General features: G+C 37.3%; 3 protein-coding genes across 7 annotated transcripts; 1 reads left to right on the top strand and 2 right to left on the bottom strand.

Moving 5' to 3' along the window:
• Positions 1 to 5,118: 5,118 nt before the first annotated feature.
• On the bottom strand, positions 5,119 to 6,855 carry LOC108821435 (flavone 3'-O-methyltransferase 1). 2 transcript variants are annotated; one of them, XM_018594478.2, is made up of 4 exons: positions 6,373 to 6,855; positions 5,963 to 6,228; positions 5,816 to 5,880; positions 5,119 to 5,724 (listed from the first exon to the last, which is right to left on the bottom strand). In XM_018594478.2, exons 1-4 carry the CDS (start codon positions 6,756 to 6,758, stop codon positions 5,422 to 5,424), a joined length of 1,020 nt encoding a protein of 339 aa, XP_018449980.1. In that variant the 5' UTR covers positions 6,759 to 6,855; the 3' UTR covers positions 5,119 to 5,421. The 2 variants fall into 2 exon arrangements, with proteins under 2 accessions (XP_018449980.1, XP_018449979.1); XM_018594477.2 differs by having other exon boundaries at positions 5,963 to 6,276; positions 6,373 to 6,853.
• A 44-nt stretch (positions 6,856 to 6,899) lies between these two features.
• LOC108820121 (telomere repeat-binding factor 5-like) lies at positions 6,900 to 8,592 on the top strand. The gene is made up of 4 exons (XM_018593101.2): positions 6,900 to 7,772; positions 7,947 to 8,001; positions 8,096 to 8,189; positions 8,319 to 8,592. Exons 2-4 carry the CDS (start codon positions 7,952 to 7,954, stop codon positions 8,496 to 8,498), a joined length of 324 nt encoding a protein of 107 aa, XP_018448603.2. The 5' UTR covers positions 6,900 to 7,772; positions 7,947 to 7,951; the 3' UTR covers positions 8,499 to 8,592.
• Positions 8,593 to 9,080: 488 nt separating this feature from the next.
• On the bottom strand, positions 9,081 to 11,684 carry LOC108822965 (uncharacterized). Of its 4 annotated transcripts, none has more exons than XR_001944995.2 (6): positions 11,322 to 11,684; positions 10,074 to 11,251; positions 9,835 to 9,960; positions 9,594 to 9,756; positions 9,399 to 9,511; positions 9,081 to 9,266 (listed from the first exon to the last, which is right to left on the bottom strand). XR_001944995.2 is itself a non-coding variant. In XM_018596180.2 (5 exons), the coding sequence occupies exons 1-4, from the start codon at positions 11,506 to 11,508 to the stop codon at positions 9,607 to 9,609; spliced, it is 1,641 nt and encodes a 546-aa protein (XP_018451682.1). In that variant the 5' UTR covers positions 11,509 to 11,684; the 3' UTR covers positions 9,081 to 9,511; positions 9,594 to 9,606. The 4 variants fall into 4 exon arrangements, 2 of the variants coding, with proteins under 2 accessions (XP_018451682.1, XP_018451681.1); XR_001944994.2 differs by having other exon boundaries at positions 9,399 to 9,464; positions 11,322 to 11,683; XM_018596180.2 differs by having other exon boundaries at positions 9,081 to 9,511.
• Positions 11,685 to 16,626: the final 4,942 nt, after the last annotated feature.

The following is a 16,626-nucleotide window of genomic DNA, read 5'->3' on the forward strand; positions in this document are numbered from 1 at the left end:
CTCAACGACCCAGATTAAATATAATACTTTTGACAAGATTTATTTTTGTCTTATTTCCTAACCATTGGATTTACTTTTGCACTTTAACCTTTAACGATTCAGATTTACTCTTCAAAATCATCTCTTTCTTTTGATCTCTGTAAGCAAAGTGAGTGATTTATTATTTATTTTGGGTTTGCAGAATCGACTCCACATCAATCATCAATAACATAGCTTTCTGTTTTGGATCCAACCACCACCTTTTCACCGCAGTCAAGAAACCCTTTGTTGGCTTCTTAAATAATCACCATATTCCTCCACCACTCTCCATCCTTCTAACGCTGCCGCACTTGATATGGTAAGAACCATCTCTTTTCCCATTCAAAGTTTCCTTGAAAGTCTGGTTCTTTTCTATAAAAGTTCACAAAGTCTTAGCAATCTCATTGTATTACATATAGTCAAAGCTTACAACTTTGAACCAATCTTTGTTCTAACTTTGAACCAATTGCTATTCATCAAACTTTAGAAAGTTGTAGCCTTATAAAAATGATGTTTTGTTATTGTCTCTAAGGTGGAGAGAAAGTTAGAAGTTTGGATACTTTTGAGATTTTTCAAATTGTTATGTAAAAATATGTGTATTATAGAGATTTTTGTTTGTTTTGTTTTCATGGATGGGTAGAGAAATTGTTGACGTGTGTATGAACAAAGATTGACATTGTTTCCTTTGTTATTTCCATTTAGTTAACTCCACAAGAAGATGTAAAAGAGAAGATTCCTATTTCTTTATGGCTTGTTGATGGGAATATTTTGAATCATCCGAGTCTACAGACCGGCTCATGTAAGTAACCCGCCAAGTGTTACTGATTGATGTGTACATCAAAACCATTGTACATGTGTACACATATTTTAATGTGTTATCTTTTTCAGTACACATTGTTGTTCGATTCAAAAACAATAATAAATGGATACTCCATGGTCAATTTTCTGTTTTTTTGGTGTTCCAATAAAAGGTCATTTAGATTATTATTTTAAGTTTTAATTGCATAAAAAGTTTAATGTTTAAGATGCCTCGTTTCAAAATGATTGTTACATTCACAGGGATCACATTATTAGTGAATTCTTGGAATGGCTATAGTTAAAGGTTTCTTAACCATCTACACAAGACTCCTATGTAAATTTTCTACAAAAACGTTCAGTTGGATGTCCATGTGTACATTTTCCTCATAGTGTACATGTGTACATTTTGCTTCATATTATCCATATGTACACTCTAGGTATCCACATGACTTTAGTTCACATGTACGCTTGCTAAACAGAACATTGATGCATTTGTGATTTCAGACTTGTCTTGGAACGTATGTTGAATAACTTAAAACTAATTTCACATGTATATTCTTGATTCTTAGCATTCAAATTGATAATGATCATATACTACATCACTGGGACTATGGAAAATGCAAACTAAACGTTAGGCACAAATGTTTGCTAAAGACTCAGGTCCCATCAGATATCATAACTTATGCAGTGTACAAAGAACTAATGTATATGTAATCTTTTATAAAACATTGTACATGTGGACATTAAAATACATGTGTACACGTATATATGCGGTTATAATATTTTGTAATCGGTGTACACATTGTTTTTCAACCAATGTACATGTCGAGTCAAGATTGTGTACACGTGGACAGACAATCATCATGTACATCATGTACATATAAATGTTAATAAATTTTATAAGCTACTCCAACAACAAAACAATGTTCATCTTTGTTTGTGCACAGTTTCTCAGTATTAACCTTTAACTTGCATGTACACCAAAACTTATCTGTACAACTTCGTAACAACTTCGTAGTGTACGTGTGTACACCGATAAATATTCATATGAACTCTTGTTCACATGTATTCTTTCTAACGAAACAATAATGTATTTGTACACATGTACACAATATGTGTTGTACATTTGCTTATTTGTACACATGTATGCTTAGAATGCCTACATTACTTGTTCATACTTTGTTGTCCATATGTACATCTTTAATAGTATTCACACATTTTGTCGAACACTTAGCATGTATTTTTCTCTCAATTATTGAACAAACAACATCAGTTTCTTTGATTGAGATTACATAGAAAAAACTAATAATTGCAGAAAAACATAGAAAACAAAACAGAAGAATAACAAAATAAAACTACAAATGTGTCTTTCCTTAATCATGCCCACCATGTAGTCGAGCTTCCTGTCCACTATTTCATTGTTCCAATCCCACCCGACTTCAGATTCATCAGTCTCCATCGTTTGCTGCACACTCACCTGATATACACAAAAAAACACATACTTAATCAACAATCTCCTAAGATCAGAAACCCTACGAGGTGACAAACCCCATATCAAGAAGCGTTACACCATATATATCTCAGGTTCGGAACAACTGACATAAACCCAAAACATGAAAAACGATAAATAAGAACTCACCTTCGGCATTCTTCTTCCTCGGTCATTTTTGTCTTGTCGTCATCTCCCTAGTCAACAAATCTGTCATCAAAATCAAAGTTCTCGACGAGAATAAGAGGTTTCACCATCAAAGAAAAGAAAAAAGTCAAAAAATAAATTCAATTTAATATTTTCTTCAAGTCCACCACACAAAATAAGAGAAATTCAAAAAGAAAAAAAAAGAAAAACCATAAAAGCAAAAGAAAATCGCTAACCAGCCTAACTAGCATAAAATATCGTTTTACTCAAATGCCCATCTCTGGTTTTGCTTTTTTGAGGATAATTTGGTATTCAACCACAAGAAAGTGTCTGTGTAGCACAATGTGCTCTAGAGTGTAATAAAAACACATAAACTGCTTATTTGTGTTAATAACTCTGAAAAGAATTAGGTTTGTGTCTTTATATACTAACCCTAGTTCTAGAAACTCGTTTGTCATTTTCTTTTTATTTTATGGAGGGGAAAATAGTTTTGCAAGGAAAGTGCAAGAGATCCCTTGCAATTCTCTTGCAAATTGCGTCCGAAATCAATTCCTTGCAAATTTGCAAGAGAATTGCGAGGGAGTCATTGCAATTTCCTTGCAAAATTTTGGTTAAAGTGTTTTAGAGTTTTGTTTAGAGTTTTGTTATGTTTTGTATATACTAATGTGTTTCTTGATATTTCTTTTTCGAAAAATTATTTACATGAATATGTTTAAGAACGTTATAGTAATTTATTTAACATGTATTGAATATATAAATTATAAAGTTTGTTTTTTGTATTAAGTAATTAGTTCAAGTGTCGAGAATTGAATTTATAACTAAAAATCTGTATTTTCAAAAATATTGATCGACATACATTTTAAACACTAAATATTTAACTAAATGTGTTATATGACACCAAATCTTTAACAAAACCCTAAAACCGTTCAAGTGGAGAAAACATGTTTTTGCAAGGAAATTGCAAGGGATTCCTCGCAATTCTCTTGCAAATTTGCAAGGTAACCAAAAATCCTCGCAAATTTGCAAGGAAATTGCGAGAGTTCCCTTGAAACTCCCTTGCAAATTGCGACGGAAATCAATCCCTTGCAAATTTGCAAGGCAATTGCGAGGGAGTCATTGCAATTTTCTTGCAATTGCCTTGCAAATTAATAATTCAATGTGTTTTAGGATTTCATTTGTGCTTTTGATACATTTTCGGTGGAGTAATATTTTTCTTTATATTTAGTTTCAGAAAAATTATTTAATGTAAAAATGTATTTTTTTTAAAAAACTCGTAATTTAAGTGATGTATATTAAATGTATAAGTTATATAGTTTTGATGTTTAATATTCATAATTCTAAATCAAGTGTCGGGAATTGAGTCTATAACCGTTAATTGGTGTATTTTCAAAAATATTTATAGATGTATACATTAAACACTAAATATTTTAATTAAATGTGTTATATGACACCAAATTTTTTAACAAAATCTCAAGCCGTTTAAGTGGTGAAACATGGTTTTGCAAGCAAATTGCAATGGATTCCTTGCAATTCCCTTGTAAATTTGCATGGTTTTCAAAAACTCTCGCAAATTTGCAAGAGAATTGCGAGAGGTCCCTTGCAATTTTCTTGCAAATTCATAACTCAATGTATTTTAGGGTTTCGTTTGTGGTTTTGTTACGTTTTCAGTGGAGTAATATATGTTTCTTTATATTTAATTTAGAAAAGTTATTTAACGTAAAAATATATTTTTAAAAAGTTCTGTTAATTTAATTGATGTATATTGAATGTTTAAGTTATATATTTTTGATGTTAGTATTTTGTAATACTAATTCAAGTGTCGGAAATTGAGTTTATAGATGTTAATTAATGAAATTTTCAAAAATAGTCATCGACATACTTTTTAAATATTAAATATTTTAAGTAAACATGTTATAAGACACCAAAGTCATTAGCAAAATTCCAAACCGTTCAAGTGTAGAAAACATGATTTTGAAAAAAACAAATTGCAAGGAATACAAAACCCTCGCAATTCTGTTGCAAATTTGCAAGGAATACAAAACCGTCGCAAATTTTGCAAGAAAATTGCGACGAAACTAGTTTTCTCGTAAATTTGCGTTTGAATTGCGAGGAAACTGTATTTTCTCTCGCGAATTCCTCGCAAATTTGCAAGTGAATTTATTTCCTCGCAAATTTGCAACGAATTTGCGAGGATTATATATTTCCTTGCAGTTCCGTTGCAAATCCCTTGCAAATTTGCAAGGGAAATTTTTCCTCGCAAATTTTCCTTGCAAATCAATTGTTTTCTTGTAGTGTTTAGAGATTCAAGATAATTTTAGAATCAATATACTTATAGAACTTTTGATTCAAGATTAATATTTAGATGATAATTTTAGAACAACAGATTTTAATAAGTTTTATAAGATTCATATAGATCCAAGATATGAACATATAGTGTTCTTATGAACATGTTCTTAGATTTTAGATTTTGATTAAAGTTTTGATTAGTTTACCTCTTCTTAACCAGGAATCTGAATGGACCACCTTGAACAAGAGCTTGAGAACTGGCCGGAAAACTTGGAGTCGCCGGCGGAGCAAGGCTGAGAGCCGGAGGAGCTGGCCGCAGAGGAAGAACTCCGGTGGAGAGCACAATCGTGCTGATAACGTGTTATAATATGAGAGAAGTGTTGCTGTGAAAGTTGTGTCTTTCTCATTAGCTCTTGTCACTTATATATAGTGGTTGTCACATAAGGTTTTACATCAAAGAGAATCTACACAATGAATACACTTTAACTACATTCAATACAATATCAAGACTTGGTCAAAGCTCATAAATGCTTCGGTTGAATGGGTCTTCATCTTGACAAGTCTCGGACGGAATGTAGACAGGTCGGATAGACGGGTCGGATGTAAACCTCCTTGGTCTTGGTTATGAGCAATCCACACAATCCATACGATGGATTATAACACCAAATAATATATAGGGGATATCATGCACTCTTGTGGAATTCAACGACAGAGAAACAGAGAAATGTAAATGGAACTTGGACACTAGAAAATCCAGCTAGGCGAGCTAAGACCTCGAATTCTTTCTTTGTTCTTTCTTTCCCAGATGGGTTCATGCTCATCATGAACATTTCAAACTGAAACAAGCTTCTGTCTAAGAGTGTATCTTCTGGAAAATCCGGGACTACCATATCGATCACAATCATCTTACCAGTCGGCGGTAGGGATTGATGACAGTTGCTGAGTATCTTCACGCAATGTTCATCGTCCCAGCTATGGAGTATCCACTTTTGTAGTCGTAACACGTCACACAAGAAAACCCTATGTTAGCTTTTCTGTTAAGCCTCGTGAGTTAATGAAACTCTCAAATAAACTAACCTTCATGAAAATGGCTTCTCCTTTAGGAACGCTTGTAAACATGTCCCCAGCAACATTCTCAATGCCTACAATACACAGAATCATGATCCTTTTGGAAACCCATTTACAATACAACAGAAGTTTTGCAGGAACTTGTATTATACATACCTGGAGAAACTGATGAAGTGTTGATGACAGAGGGCAAGTCAAAATTAATAGCTTTGATGACGTGAGTATTCTTGGAGATTATTTTACGGAGAATAGAGCCATCTCCACCACCAACATCAACCAGTGACTTCACACCATCAAAACCCTTGTAATTATTCACAAATTCTTCCATGAAAACTTCATTGAAACCTTTCATGGAGGTTTGGAACACTTCTCTGAATCTTGAATCTCTGCCTACCAACTCGACCGCACTTGAACCATGAGCCCTGTTGAATGGAAGTTCTCCTTCAAGAACAGAATCTTTAAGGTGGTACCTTAAATAAACTCATAATTAATCAGATTACTTCAGGACAACAACACTGCATCATGTTTCACACAAATATAGTTAATGATGTTGCTAATGAATTTACCAGATGTCATTCACGACCTTGTCCTGAAACAGATTAACCAACGGAGCTAACGAGCCACCTACACCTTGGTTCTTGGTGAAGTACTTGGCAACAGGAGCTAAGCCGTAGACCTCACATGGCTCACCTTGGACAGTGGAAACAGAGCACGTGAGTATGGTATAGCTGGATAGACATCGAAGAATCCGATTGAGTAAAGTTGAATCACGGTTTTGCTGTGTTTGAGTAGACAAGAGAGACATGATCTGAGAAGCAGAGAGAGGAGAAGAAGGGCCAGATTCGCATAGGATGTCGAAGAGGCCAAGATCTATGGATGTCTTCAGAACCATAGGAAGAACAGAGAAGCTTGATAGGATCATGGCGTACAAAGAAAGGTTTTCTTCTTCCATTTGCGATTCTTTTGATTCTTGAAACTGAACCAAGAAAAGTCTTTTTGAGAATTCTAGTTAAGATTGTGAATGCATCATTTCTTTTTGACAATAAAGAAGACGTAATAGCTTTTGATTTGACAATTCTGACAAAAAAAAAAGACAGTCGGTTTGAATATTCTCCGGGGAGGTCTTTTGATAAGCCACGTAACTAAGGAACCAGTCATGATCAAGTTTAGAGACACAATCAGAGAGCAGGCAGAGCAATGACCATCATCGTCTCTGCATTAAGAACTTTTATGTTCTTGAGGTTAGTTTTTTCATGTTTTGGCCATGTAGGTGAAGAAAATGAGAATTCTAAGCAAAGTAGAAGCTAGAAGAAAAAGTAGCAAAGCCGTTCTGAAGCTTAGCATTGGCATGAAACCTGTGTCACCATTTAAAAGATCCAACAATGTAAAACCTTCTAACCATAAAACTCTAATTTCTCAATTTTCCTGGTAAGTAAAAAACCTTTTGATTCTGGAGAATATTGCATCCCTAAGGTGTTATTCGTCATATCGAAGCCACACGTTTACAAGAGTCCCAATTCCGGGACTTATGTCATATCTGGTGCGAGGCCCAAGATCGATCTACTGAGCTCTCAGCTACAAACTCGAGCTGCATAACACGTCGTCCTTGATCCTTAGCAATGTTTCTAAGCCACCACTTGTCCACACGAAGTAACAGACCTTGTGATGGCACGACATAAGAATATGTTTATTGGGTGTTCTTAGAGCAAGATTATCGCTGTCCTTAACATGTATCTTAGCTCAACTATAATTAAAAGAAAAAGAAAAATACCTTTTAATTTGAAAGACGTTCCTTAATTAAGGAACAATAGAAATGTCCTTATGGGACATGTGTCAAACCACGATGTATCATCTTTATCTCTCTCTCTTCTTGTTCTCCAACGAATCGCTCTCTTCTTCTCCGGCGACTAAGATTTGGTACTTCCGAAGCGCGGATAGAGATAGTAGCTATCGATTATTCTTCAAGGTATATCGAGTAACATCTTTTATTTTTTCTTTCTCCTTGAAATCGATTCGATTAAGATCTACGCGAACCATCAAACACTTATTTGTTGCTTAATATCAAGGTAGTCTGATTCAATCGATTTATGATTCAATTTCTTGATCTTTAATATCATGCCCAAACTCTTCTCTGTTGCAGTGGGCATGGATCCTGATGCAGCAGATAGTTCTTCCGATGAAGATAGTTCCTCTAAGTTTGTGGCACTGATCTTTGATTTCATGTATTGTTATTTTGATAGATTTTTTCCCACTCTTTACGTTTTTTATTTCTTTCTTTGGTTGTTTCAGGGACACACATGTAGATGACCCGGTACGTGAGGCTATATCAACGATCAATGATGGAAACGGTGTTGACATTGATGGCATTTACGAGTTTGTCAAGGTTCAATATTGACCATCATCTCTCTAATCATCTGGTGTTTTTGATCTGAGTTGATGATGAGAGTGAGAGACGCTAGTTGCCACTTTGATCATTCAAAAGAGTTGTTCTTTGTGGTTGATAAAATTGCAGGCTAGGCATAGTCTAATGCCAAATTACAGGGAAGTGTTGGAAGCCGAGCTGATCCTGCAAATACTGCTTCAGAAAACACAAATGAGACAACAAAGGCCGAGTCACAAGAACCTGTTGCAGTGGCTCATCCTGCAAATACTGCTTCAAATCTCCTTAGTAGTTCCTCCTCTCGGTGTGTAATCTTTATATGTTAATCATTTTTGTTTCCATAACTGGTTACTCCTCCATCATGAATCTCACTATCATCATTCTGCACCTTAGTCAAAAAAAAGAGTTAGTTGGATCAGTCTCTGAATCCATATATAGTCTTTATTTATTTGTGGTTGATTGTCCTTAGTCTTTATAAGTCCTACCAATAATCAATCTTTTGGAGGTTTGTCCTTAACTTTGTTTTTTAACATAAAAATTAATTAAATAATCTAAAGACTCAAAACTAAGGACAATCAATAATGATGCTCTTAGAATGGAGTTCTTAGCAAAATATAAAAATTCATCTCTTAATTTTTAACTAAAAAAATTAAGGACCGGTTTTTTAATATCTAAGAGTTGCAGAGCCATTTCGCTTTTTGCATTTGTTTCATTGTTTCTTTTCCTACTACATTTTAGCTAACCTTTCTTTTCGTCTTCAACATAAAAACAAACTCATAAAAACTCTACAAACCAAACAGTTAGCTAATCATTTTCTTGGAGCACTAATGATTTCTACCTTACTCTAAGGTCATTCTCTTTCCCTATTATGCTAAAATCTAAGACGCAACTCAATTGTGTAAGTTTGTAAGAAAAATCACTATATTACAAAGAGCGTAATGACAGCTAAGAGAGAAGTTACAAATCGTTTGTTTATACATACATCTTAGAATCCAAAAGATCAGGACCACGTAGCAAAAAAAAAAAACATTAAAATCTCCAGCAATCAAAAGGCTCCACCGACCAAACAGTACCCAGATTCTGGCAAAAAGAAAAACAAGTTTTGATCAGTAAGGATTATGCAAGTTTTAAGTACTGAGATTATAATCAAATTTATTCTCTTCAGTCATCTAGCATGAAAATTAAAGTAAATAGAAAAAAAAAAGAACCAACTTCATCCTTCTGCACGTTTAGTCACAACACATGTCAGCCTTGTTCTCCGAAATTTTACCGGCCAACCTGCATTAATCGAAAGGAAATGATCTGAAGGTCCCCCTTGTGGAAGCCTTACCACATGTAAATGGCATTAAAACTCCATTCTCTCAATACAATATCAAATGATGAAGTAATATGGATGATTGATGTCACCTTTCTGATACCCTCAAGAACCAGGATTCGAAAGAGAAGTCTCGTAAACCATCAAACACCTGTCTGCTTCAGCCTTTAGCCATAAGCTTTTATAGAACAGTGCATGCTGGTTAATCTGCTCCTCGCCTTGATGATTCTGCTGGTAACCACTTTTAGCCACAACCTGCATGTTAATCAAAAACCAAAGATTCACCTTCCACTAAAATAACATATCTCAAGTATGCAGAGGAAAAAACAATACCTGACCAAAGCCGTTATCTTTGGTCACACCATATTGATACAAACCAGAATCTGGAAACGTCTCCCCTGAGACCACAGAGTATTTCCCTTTCCTTCTAACATCAAGGTCGGCGGTCATATTGTTTGTCTTTGGAATCATGGTGACACATTAACACAATATCATTTTATGTAAAAATCTACAAGAGATGATGCTATGTTCTACACGAATGTAATGTGATTCCCTATGTGGGAACAACATACCTTACTCTTGTTAGATAAAAGCTGTAGATCATATGAATGGTGTTGTACAAGGCTTTGATTCACAGCCTGTTCCTGAATGCCATTTTGGATGTACATGTTGAGATTCTGTACAGTACTGTTAATGAGATCAAGCTCTTCCGGTGAATCTGAAGATTCCGAACCATGTGCAAGTGTTAGCAACTCTGACAGTCCATGAATCGTCGTAAGCAGTTTCATCACATCCATCTTTGGAGATGAGCCACCAGATAAAGCTTTCGCGTTCCTTGAATACGAACTCGCTGCAGTTTCCACCACGTGAAATGGAAGAGTAGTGTTTGGCTCCACCGCATACCACTTAGTAGACCCAAAGTTACTGTCCGCTGTTGGAGATATAAGCGAAGAACTTCCATGTGACATGTTGGGAAGTAACGGTTCCACATACATTGAGGACTTCTCATACCTATATGCTTTGGGTTTAGTATCAGCAAGAGAGAACTGAGGAGCCAATGGATTCAGTCTCCTCTGACCAGGAGACTTGTTGCTAGAGCTTCCTAGTTTTGCAGACTCAGTAATACCAACTTTGGTTTCAAGCCAAGGATTGAATGAACCCAAAGGTGTATCTACCTTGACCTTCCCTAGCGACTTATTATCTGAATAAGTAAGAGCAGAAGTTGTCTCAAAAGCTACTTGCTTTTCATGACTTAGTTTTGCATTGGAGGGAACAAACAGAGGGGCCAAAGGATCCAACCTCTTAGATTGTTGGAACTCATCTTGAGATACAAAACCCAAACTTTCACCTGACGACGATGATGGAAAATCCGAAGAGAGAGACTTCTTCAAAGAGGAAGAAGAAGAGCCTTTCTCTTCACAGCTTTTCACATCCTTTTCAAGAATCTTCTTGGAGTTGGATGGTATGAACTGTGGGGCCAATGGATTCAACCTAGGAAACCCAGTGAGATCATCAGTAGTAGAGCGCCTGCAGGTGGCACCTGAGGGGAGAGTCTTGCGAGAGTTTATTCCTACCCAGCAAGGAGTATCTTCCTCGGAGTCTGTTGAAGAATTTTCAGATAATAAAGTTGTGTTGGGACATGAAAGTTCCAATTTGCCATCACCAGCAACAGTGGAGGACACAATCAGCATCTCAGGCAGTTTCGAGACAAGTGGATTAGGGACTGTCTTGTCCTCTACAATCTGTCTTTCTGTCAAAAGAACACACAAAAGTATTTGATAAACGCGATCCTAACAACAAGACAGGAGTTTTTGAGTTACCTTTGGTTGTGTCCACATGGCGAGACAAGTTGGATAGAGAATCATCGGAGGATAAGAAGGAGAGGTCTAGAGTATAATCACGAAAGATAGAATCTTCGTGTTCAGATTTGGAAGAAGATGAATCGATGGGGGGAGGGGAAAGAGAGCTTCGTAAACCATCAATTCCAAGACTATACTGATTCTTCATCTTATTAAAGAAGGGAAGGGATTTTCGAAGAAGGTTTCCTTCACCTTCCCCCTCCTTCCTTGCGAAGAAGAGACGAAGCTTTTTCTTCAGGTCAAGAGTCGATTAAAATAAATGAAAAAACAAAACATAACACGTCGTTACTGACTCGTCCCGTTTCGGAGGACGACGAAATTTTCACGATTTGTTATTTCACACCTTTTTTTTTTTAATATTCCTATATGCTCTTTCTTTTGTCTAAATACTCACTTAACCTAAACATTAATTACAAAAACCTGTTATGGGTCTGAGGCGGGCATTTCGATTATTTTATCAGTCCAATTATTTTTGGGAGAATTACCAATTGTGACTCAAAACTTGGAGTCAAACCCAAAAGAATACCCCAACTTGGGTCAAAAGCAAAAGTAACCTAAAAGACTATTGAAATTACAACTATCTCCTTGTAAACAAACAAAAAAACGGATTTTTTTTTACGTTTCTACCCCTCGCAAGTCGTCTGTAAACAGACGACTTGAAAATAAGTCGTCCAGACGACTTTAAGTTAAGTCGTCTGGACAATTATTCTTAAACATAATTTAAAAATTTTGTAAAAAATATTTTGATAAGTGAAAAATTGGAATTATGTAATTAACATATGTCTTAAGAGATATAAATTAATATATAACAAATTTCAATTGTTTTCAGCCCAGATGAGTGAAAGTAGTGAGTCATGATATTCTTTAGTTTATGTTTCATCAACATATGTTGTAGTATTGTATGTGTTCTTAGGGTTAGATTTTGGAAAGCATTAAAACCGTTTTTTGAAAATTTTTAAAATTACCTAGGCGTGTTCATTTCTGTGTATAGTAAACACTATTGAAGTATAATTTGATTTTATAACGTGGTTAGTAAGTTAATTTAGTCATTTTAGTTTAGGGGTTCATTTTAGGGTATTGGACGACTTAATATTTAGTCTTCTGTTCCCAGACGACTAAATATTAGGTCGTCTGATGTACATTATCAGCCAGAATAAGTCGTCTAAACCGGACCAAACCTTAAAGTTTACCAATGTACTTTTAAAGCTAACCGGATTATTTACCCAATATATAAGGTGATTTTTTTTTTTCATTTTCCGCGAAATTCAGAAACCCTAACAGTTCTCTCTCACCGGCGATATCAAAGGCGATTCGAATTCCCACTATTTCCGAACAACCATCGTTCTCAACGTCGGCTATCTATCTCACTTCATTCTCACCGTTGTCGCAGCAGCTTCTTCTAACCCTAGCGCCGCCGATTCCTCTAAACCCTAGCGCCCCCACTTCCACTATTTCCGAACAAACCGTCGCCCTCGCCACCGTGCTCACCAACGTTCTCACCGCCGCTTCCTCTAAACACTAGCTAGCACCGCCGCTTCTTCAAAACCCTAGCGCCGCCGCTTCTTCTCTGTAAACCGTAGCGCCGTTTCTCTGTAAACCCTAACGCCGGTAAGTCATCAAACTCGTGGAAAAGATGAACATAAAACGTTGTCTCTTTCAATTTACTCATTCTCACCGTTTCACGTTTATTTTTTCAGATCTATAACCACAATGACGAGTACTCCAACTCCTTCTGCGACTAATCAGGTCCGCTTGAAATTTTTCTACTGGAAGACTTGTAAGTAAGTCGTCTGGAAAGTCTTCAACCTGGACGACTTAGTACGTCCATTTGGAAGACTTTCCAGACGACTTAAATATAAGTCGTCAACTAAGTCGTCCAGTTGGACGACTTTCTAGACGACTTATATTTAAGTCGTCTACTAAGTCGTCTGGAGTAACAATTAAGGCGTGATTGATTTAGCTTATGTTCTGACTTCTATTGTTGTCTTTGATTATTTTGCAGACAAAAAGGATGGATATTCCAGAACTCCCCCGTAGGTTATACACATTAGGGGAAGAGCCAGAACCCCACAATAGCATTTCGTATCATACGGATAACACGAAGTTGCATACTGCTCTTAGGGAAGCTCTCACTGATGCTGAATTTGAAGAGCTCAAGGAGTCGAGATTTGGAGTTTTCATCAAGTTCAAGGAGCAGGGATTTGGTTGGGCTTCAAGGCTGGTTCACTACTTGCTCTGTTTAAAGCTGGACATTAAGAAGAAGTACGAGATGTGGTGTCTCGTTGGTCCAGAACCTGCGAGATTTTCACTGTTAGAGTTTGAAAACATCACTGGTCTAAACTGCGAGTACATCGAGGACCTTGAGACACCAGAATGTGAAGTTACCCCAGAGATGGTTTCTTTCTGGGGGATGATGGGAGTTCATCTGGAAGCTGGGCCAACTACTGATCAGATAATAGCAGCACTGAAGAGATGCGGGGATTGGTCCAGGGAAGATCGCAAGCGACTCGCGTACCTTTCCATCTTCACTGGATTCATTGAAGGGAGAAAGTTCTCAACCGCTACACGAGCTACTCTGGCAAGGCTAGTGATGGATTTAGAACGGTTTGAGAATTATCCTTGGGGAGAGTCGCGTTTAAGGTGCTGATGGACTCTTTGTGGAACAAAGATATTACTGGCTGTTACACCGTGGATGGGTTTATACAAGTTCTTCAGGTCTGGGCGTACACAGCTATTCCGGGATTGGGTGCTAGTATTGGTCTACCCAGAGCAAACAGTTCGTCTCCACCGATTCTGGCTTACGAGGGCAGCAGAGGCCGCAGATTCATGAAAGCTGCTATCTTGAGTCAGGTACCTGATAGAACCAAAATCGGGATCACTCTTTCGGTAAGGTTGATATGGACTCTGATCCGGAAGGATAGAGAACTGCTGGGATGAATGGTGACACAATGGGATGCGGAAAGGCCCAATGATACTACCAGACTTCAAATGTTGTCGGATGTGACGCACCGGTCCAACAAAGGAAGGATCGAAACTTGGAGATAACCTCACCAAGAGACTAGAAATGTTCTAAACAAAGAACAGAGAGTAAAAACTCAAAAAGAAGAAGAAAATTCGTTGATGGCATTGCAATGACAAAGAGTTACATTTTATAGTACTTTGAGTCAAAGAGAAATAAAAGAAAATGATGAAAACAATACATAGAAAATGCAAACTTGACCAGATCTGGTCAAGGCACGAAAATTGAGTTTGACTGGCCTTGAACCCTTCAAATTATTCTGTCCAGGTTCAATGAACCTTGCTGTGTTGATCAAGTTCATCACGGTATGGACCAGGACGTACGAAGGGCTGTCCGCGGGCTGTTCAGTGAACCTTCATGAACGGATGGCAACTTTTCTTGACCCAAATCTTCAGAGAGCTTAAGAAACATTCTTTTGGAGAAGTTGGAAGCATCGATCATCATGAAATCATTAAAGTGGTCGGAAAGGTCGTGATCAGCATGATCCGGGTGATGATCACGATGATCCGGGTGGTGATCACGATGATCCGGGTGATGATCACGATGATCCAGGTGATGATCACGATGATCCGGGTGTTGATCACGATGATCACGATGATCCGGGTGTTGATCACGATGATCATGGATTCTGGCTTGACTGTCAGTCCTAGAATGATGAATGGGTCGGGAAAGAAGTGATGTGGGTCGATCAATTCCATCGTCTGGTCGTGGATCCGGCCTAAGGTCCTTCCCGGGTGTACGCGGGTCGATCCGGTACACGGCTTGGTCTGTCTGTCTGGTGCGGACGGATGGATGAACCTCGGCTGAACTGATCTGGACGTCCTGAACTCCATGCTGAGCCGGTTCCATGTACTGATCCTTGGGCCGGGGTCTATCATTCCCTCCCTCTTCAAAAGGATTTGTCCTCAAATCGATTGTACCTGTATCAAAAGGAAATAAATCAGATTCAGAGGAATTAAAGTTCAAAGAAAAATCAGTGAATGAAAAGTTTGGACAGAAACTTCCTTGGAGTTTAGAAGTCCTTTTCATCAAGTAAGTCTAAGTCCTTTGGCATCCATCATTGCTTGCTCTCCTTTGAAACTGATCATGCTTATCCTGTTCATCCAAAACAACTAGAGAAACCACATCAAATCTGACAAAGAAATAATCAAAGGGTTTCTCTATCCTTAAGACATCAAAAACAGGATCCAAGCTCTTAGGATAATCATCAAGCACGTGGGCAAGCATCAAGCAAGTAAACTGAGTGCCAAAAATCGGTTTATCAAATTCAAAATCAGGCCAAGGTGTGAAACTGCTAGGAAAAGAATGAGATAATGCCAAATTTGTAAAATTCTCATCATGAACGAAATCAAAAGAATTCTTTGGCCTAAGCAATTTCGGTTCATGCTTGTTCCTACACCAAATCTCTTTCAAACCACAGCTCAATGAAAATAATTCATGAAAAGGTTTAAGCAAAATGTTTTTCAACCAAGTAAAGACTTGTTTTTGCTTAGAAATTTTCGGTTTCAAAACATTTTCATGAAGAGCAGAGACAATCAACTCATGATCCTTACAGTGCTTTTGGTTTGGACAGGAGGTGGACTGTGGAGACACCTTTGGTTCATGGAGGATCGGTTTAGGCTCAGGTCGTTCCCTTCTTGGGCATGAATCTCCTTTAGAAATCTTGTACTCGCGGATAGATGGGCTGGAGAACCTCCGATTTGAAATATTCATATCTCCTTCATCCGCGAAGCTTTTCAAGTGATTCCAAGCCTCAGAGAATCCTTGGTGAGTTAGCCTTCCAGGAAAATTGGTTTCATGACAAAAGACCTTCTGAAAGTCGAGATACCCTTCGTGGACTGAACCTCTGTCGCTGGCATCTCCAAGGTAGCCGGTTTGGACAACAATGCTTCTCCAAAACTCAGGCTGTTGGGCACGATCAATGCTTTCATTCAGAGGCTGAACCTGTCTTTCCTGGATACTCAAAACAAACACTAAAAGACCAGGATCATATGTGCAAGAGAAATACTTGTTCAAATCAAAACTCAAGATATCTTTTCCAAGAACAAGTAGCACACATTTCAGCCTTTCAAGATGCTCATCAAAGTAGATATTACAAACCAAAATTTTCTCAAGACATGCAACAATATTAGACATTTTCAGAACGTGCATATCCTGCTCAACATCTGAACACACAAGCTTAAGTTCAGATTGAGAAACATTTATCAAAGACTTGAGACACTTATCAAAGAATGTGTTGTAAACAAA

The sequence above is a fragment of the Raphanus sativus genome, chromosome 8 (genome assembly GCF_000801105.2).
Source record: "Raphanus sativus cultivar WK10039 chromosome 8, ASM80110v3, whole genome shotgun sequence".
In the NCBI taxonomy this organism is placed as follows: domain Eukaryota; kingdom Viridiplantae; phylum Streptophyta; class Magnoliopsida; order Brassicales; family Brassicaceae; genus Raphanus; species Raphanus sativus.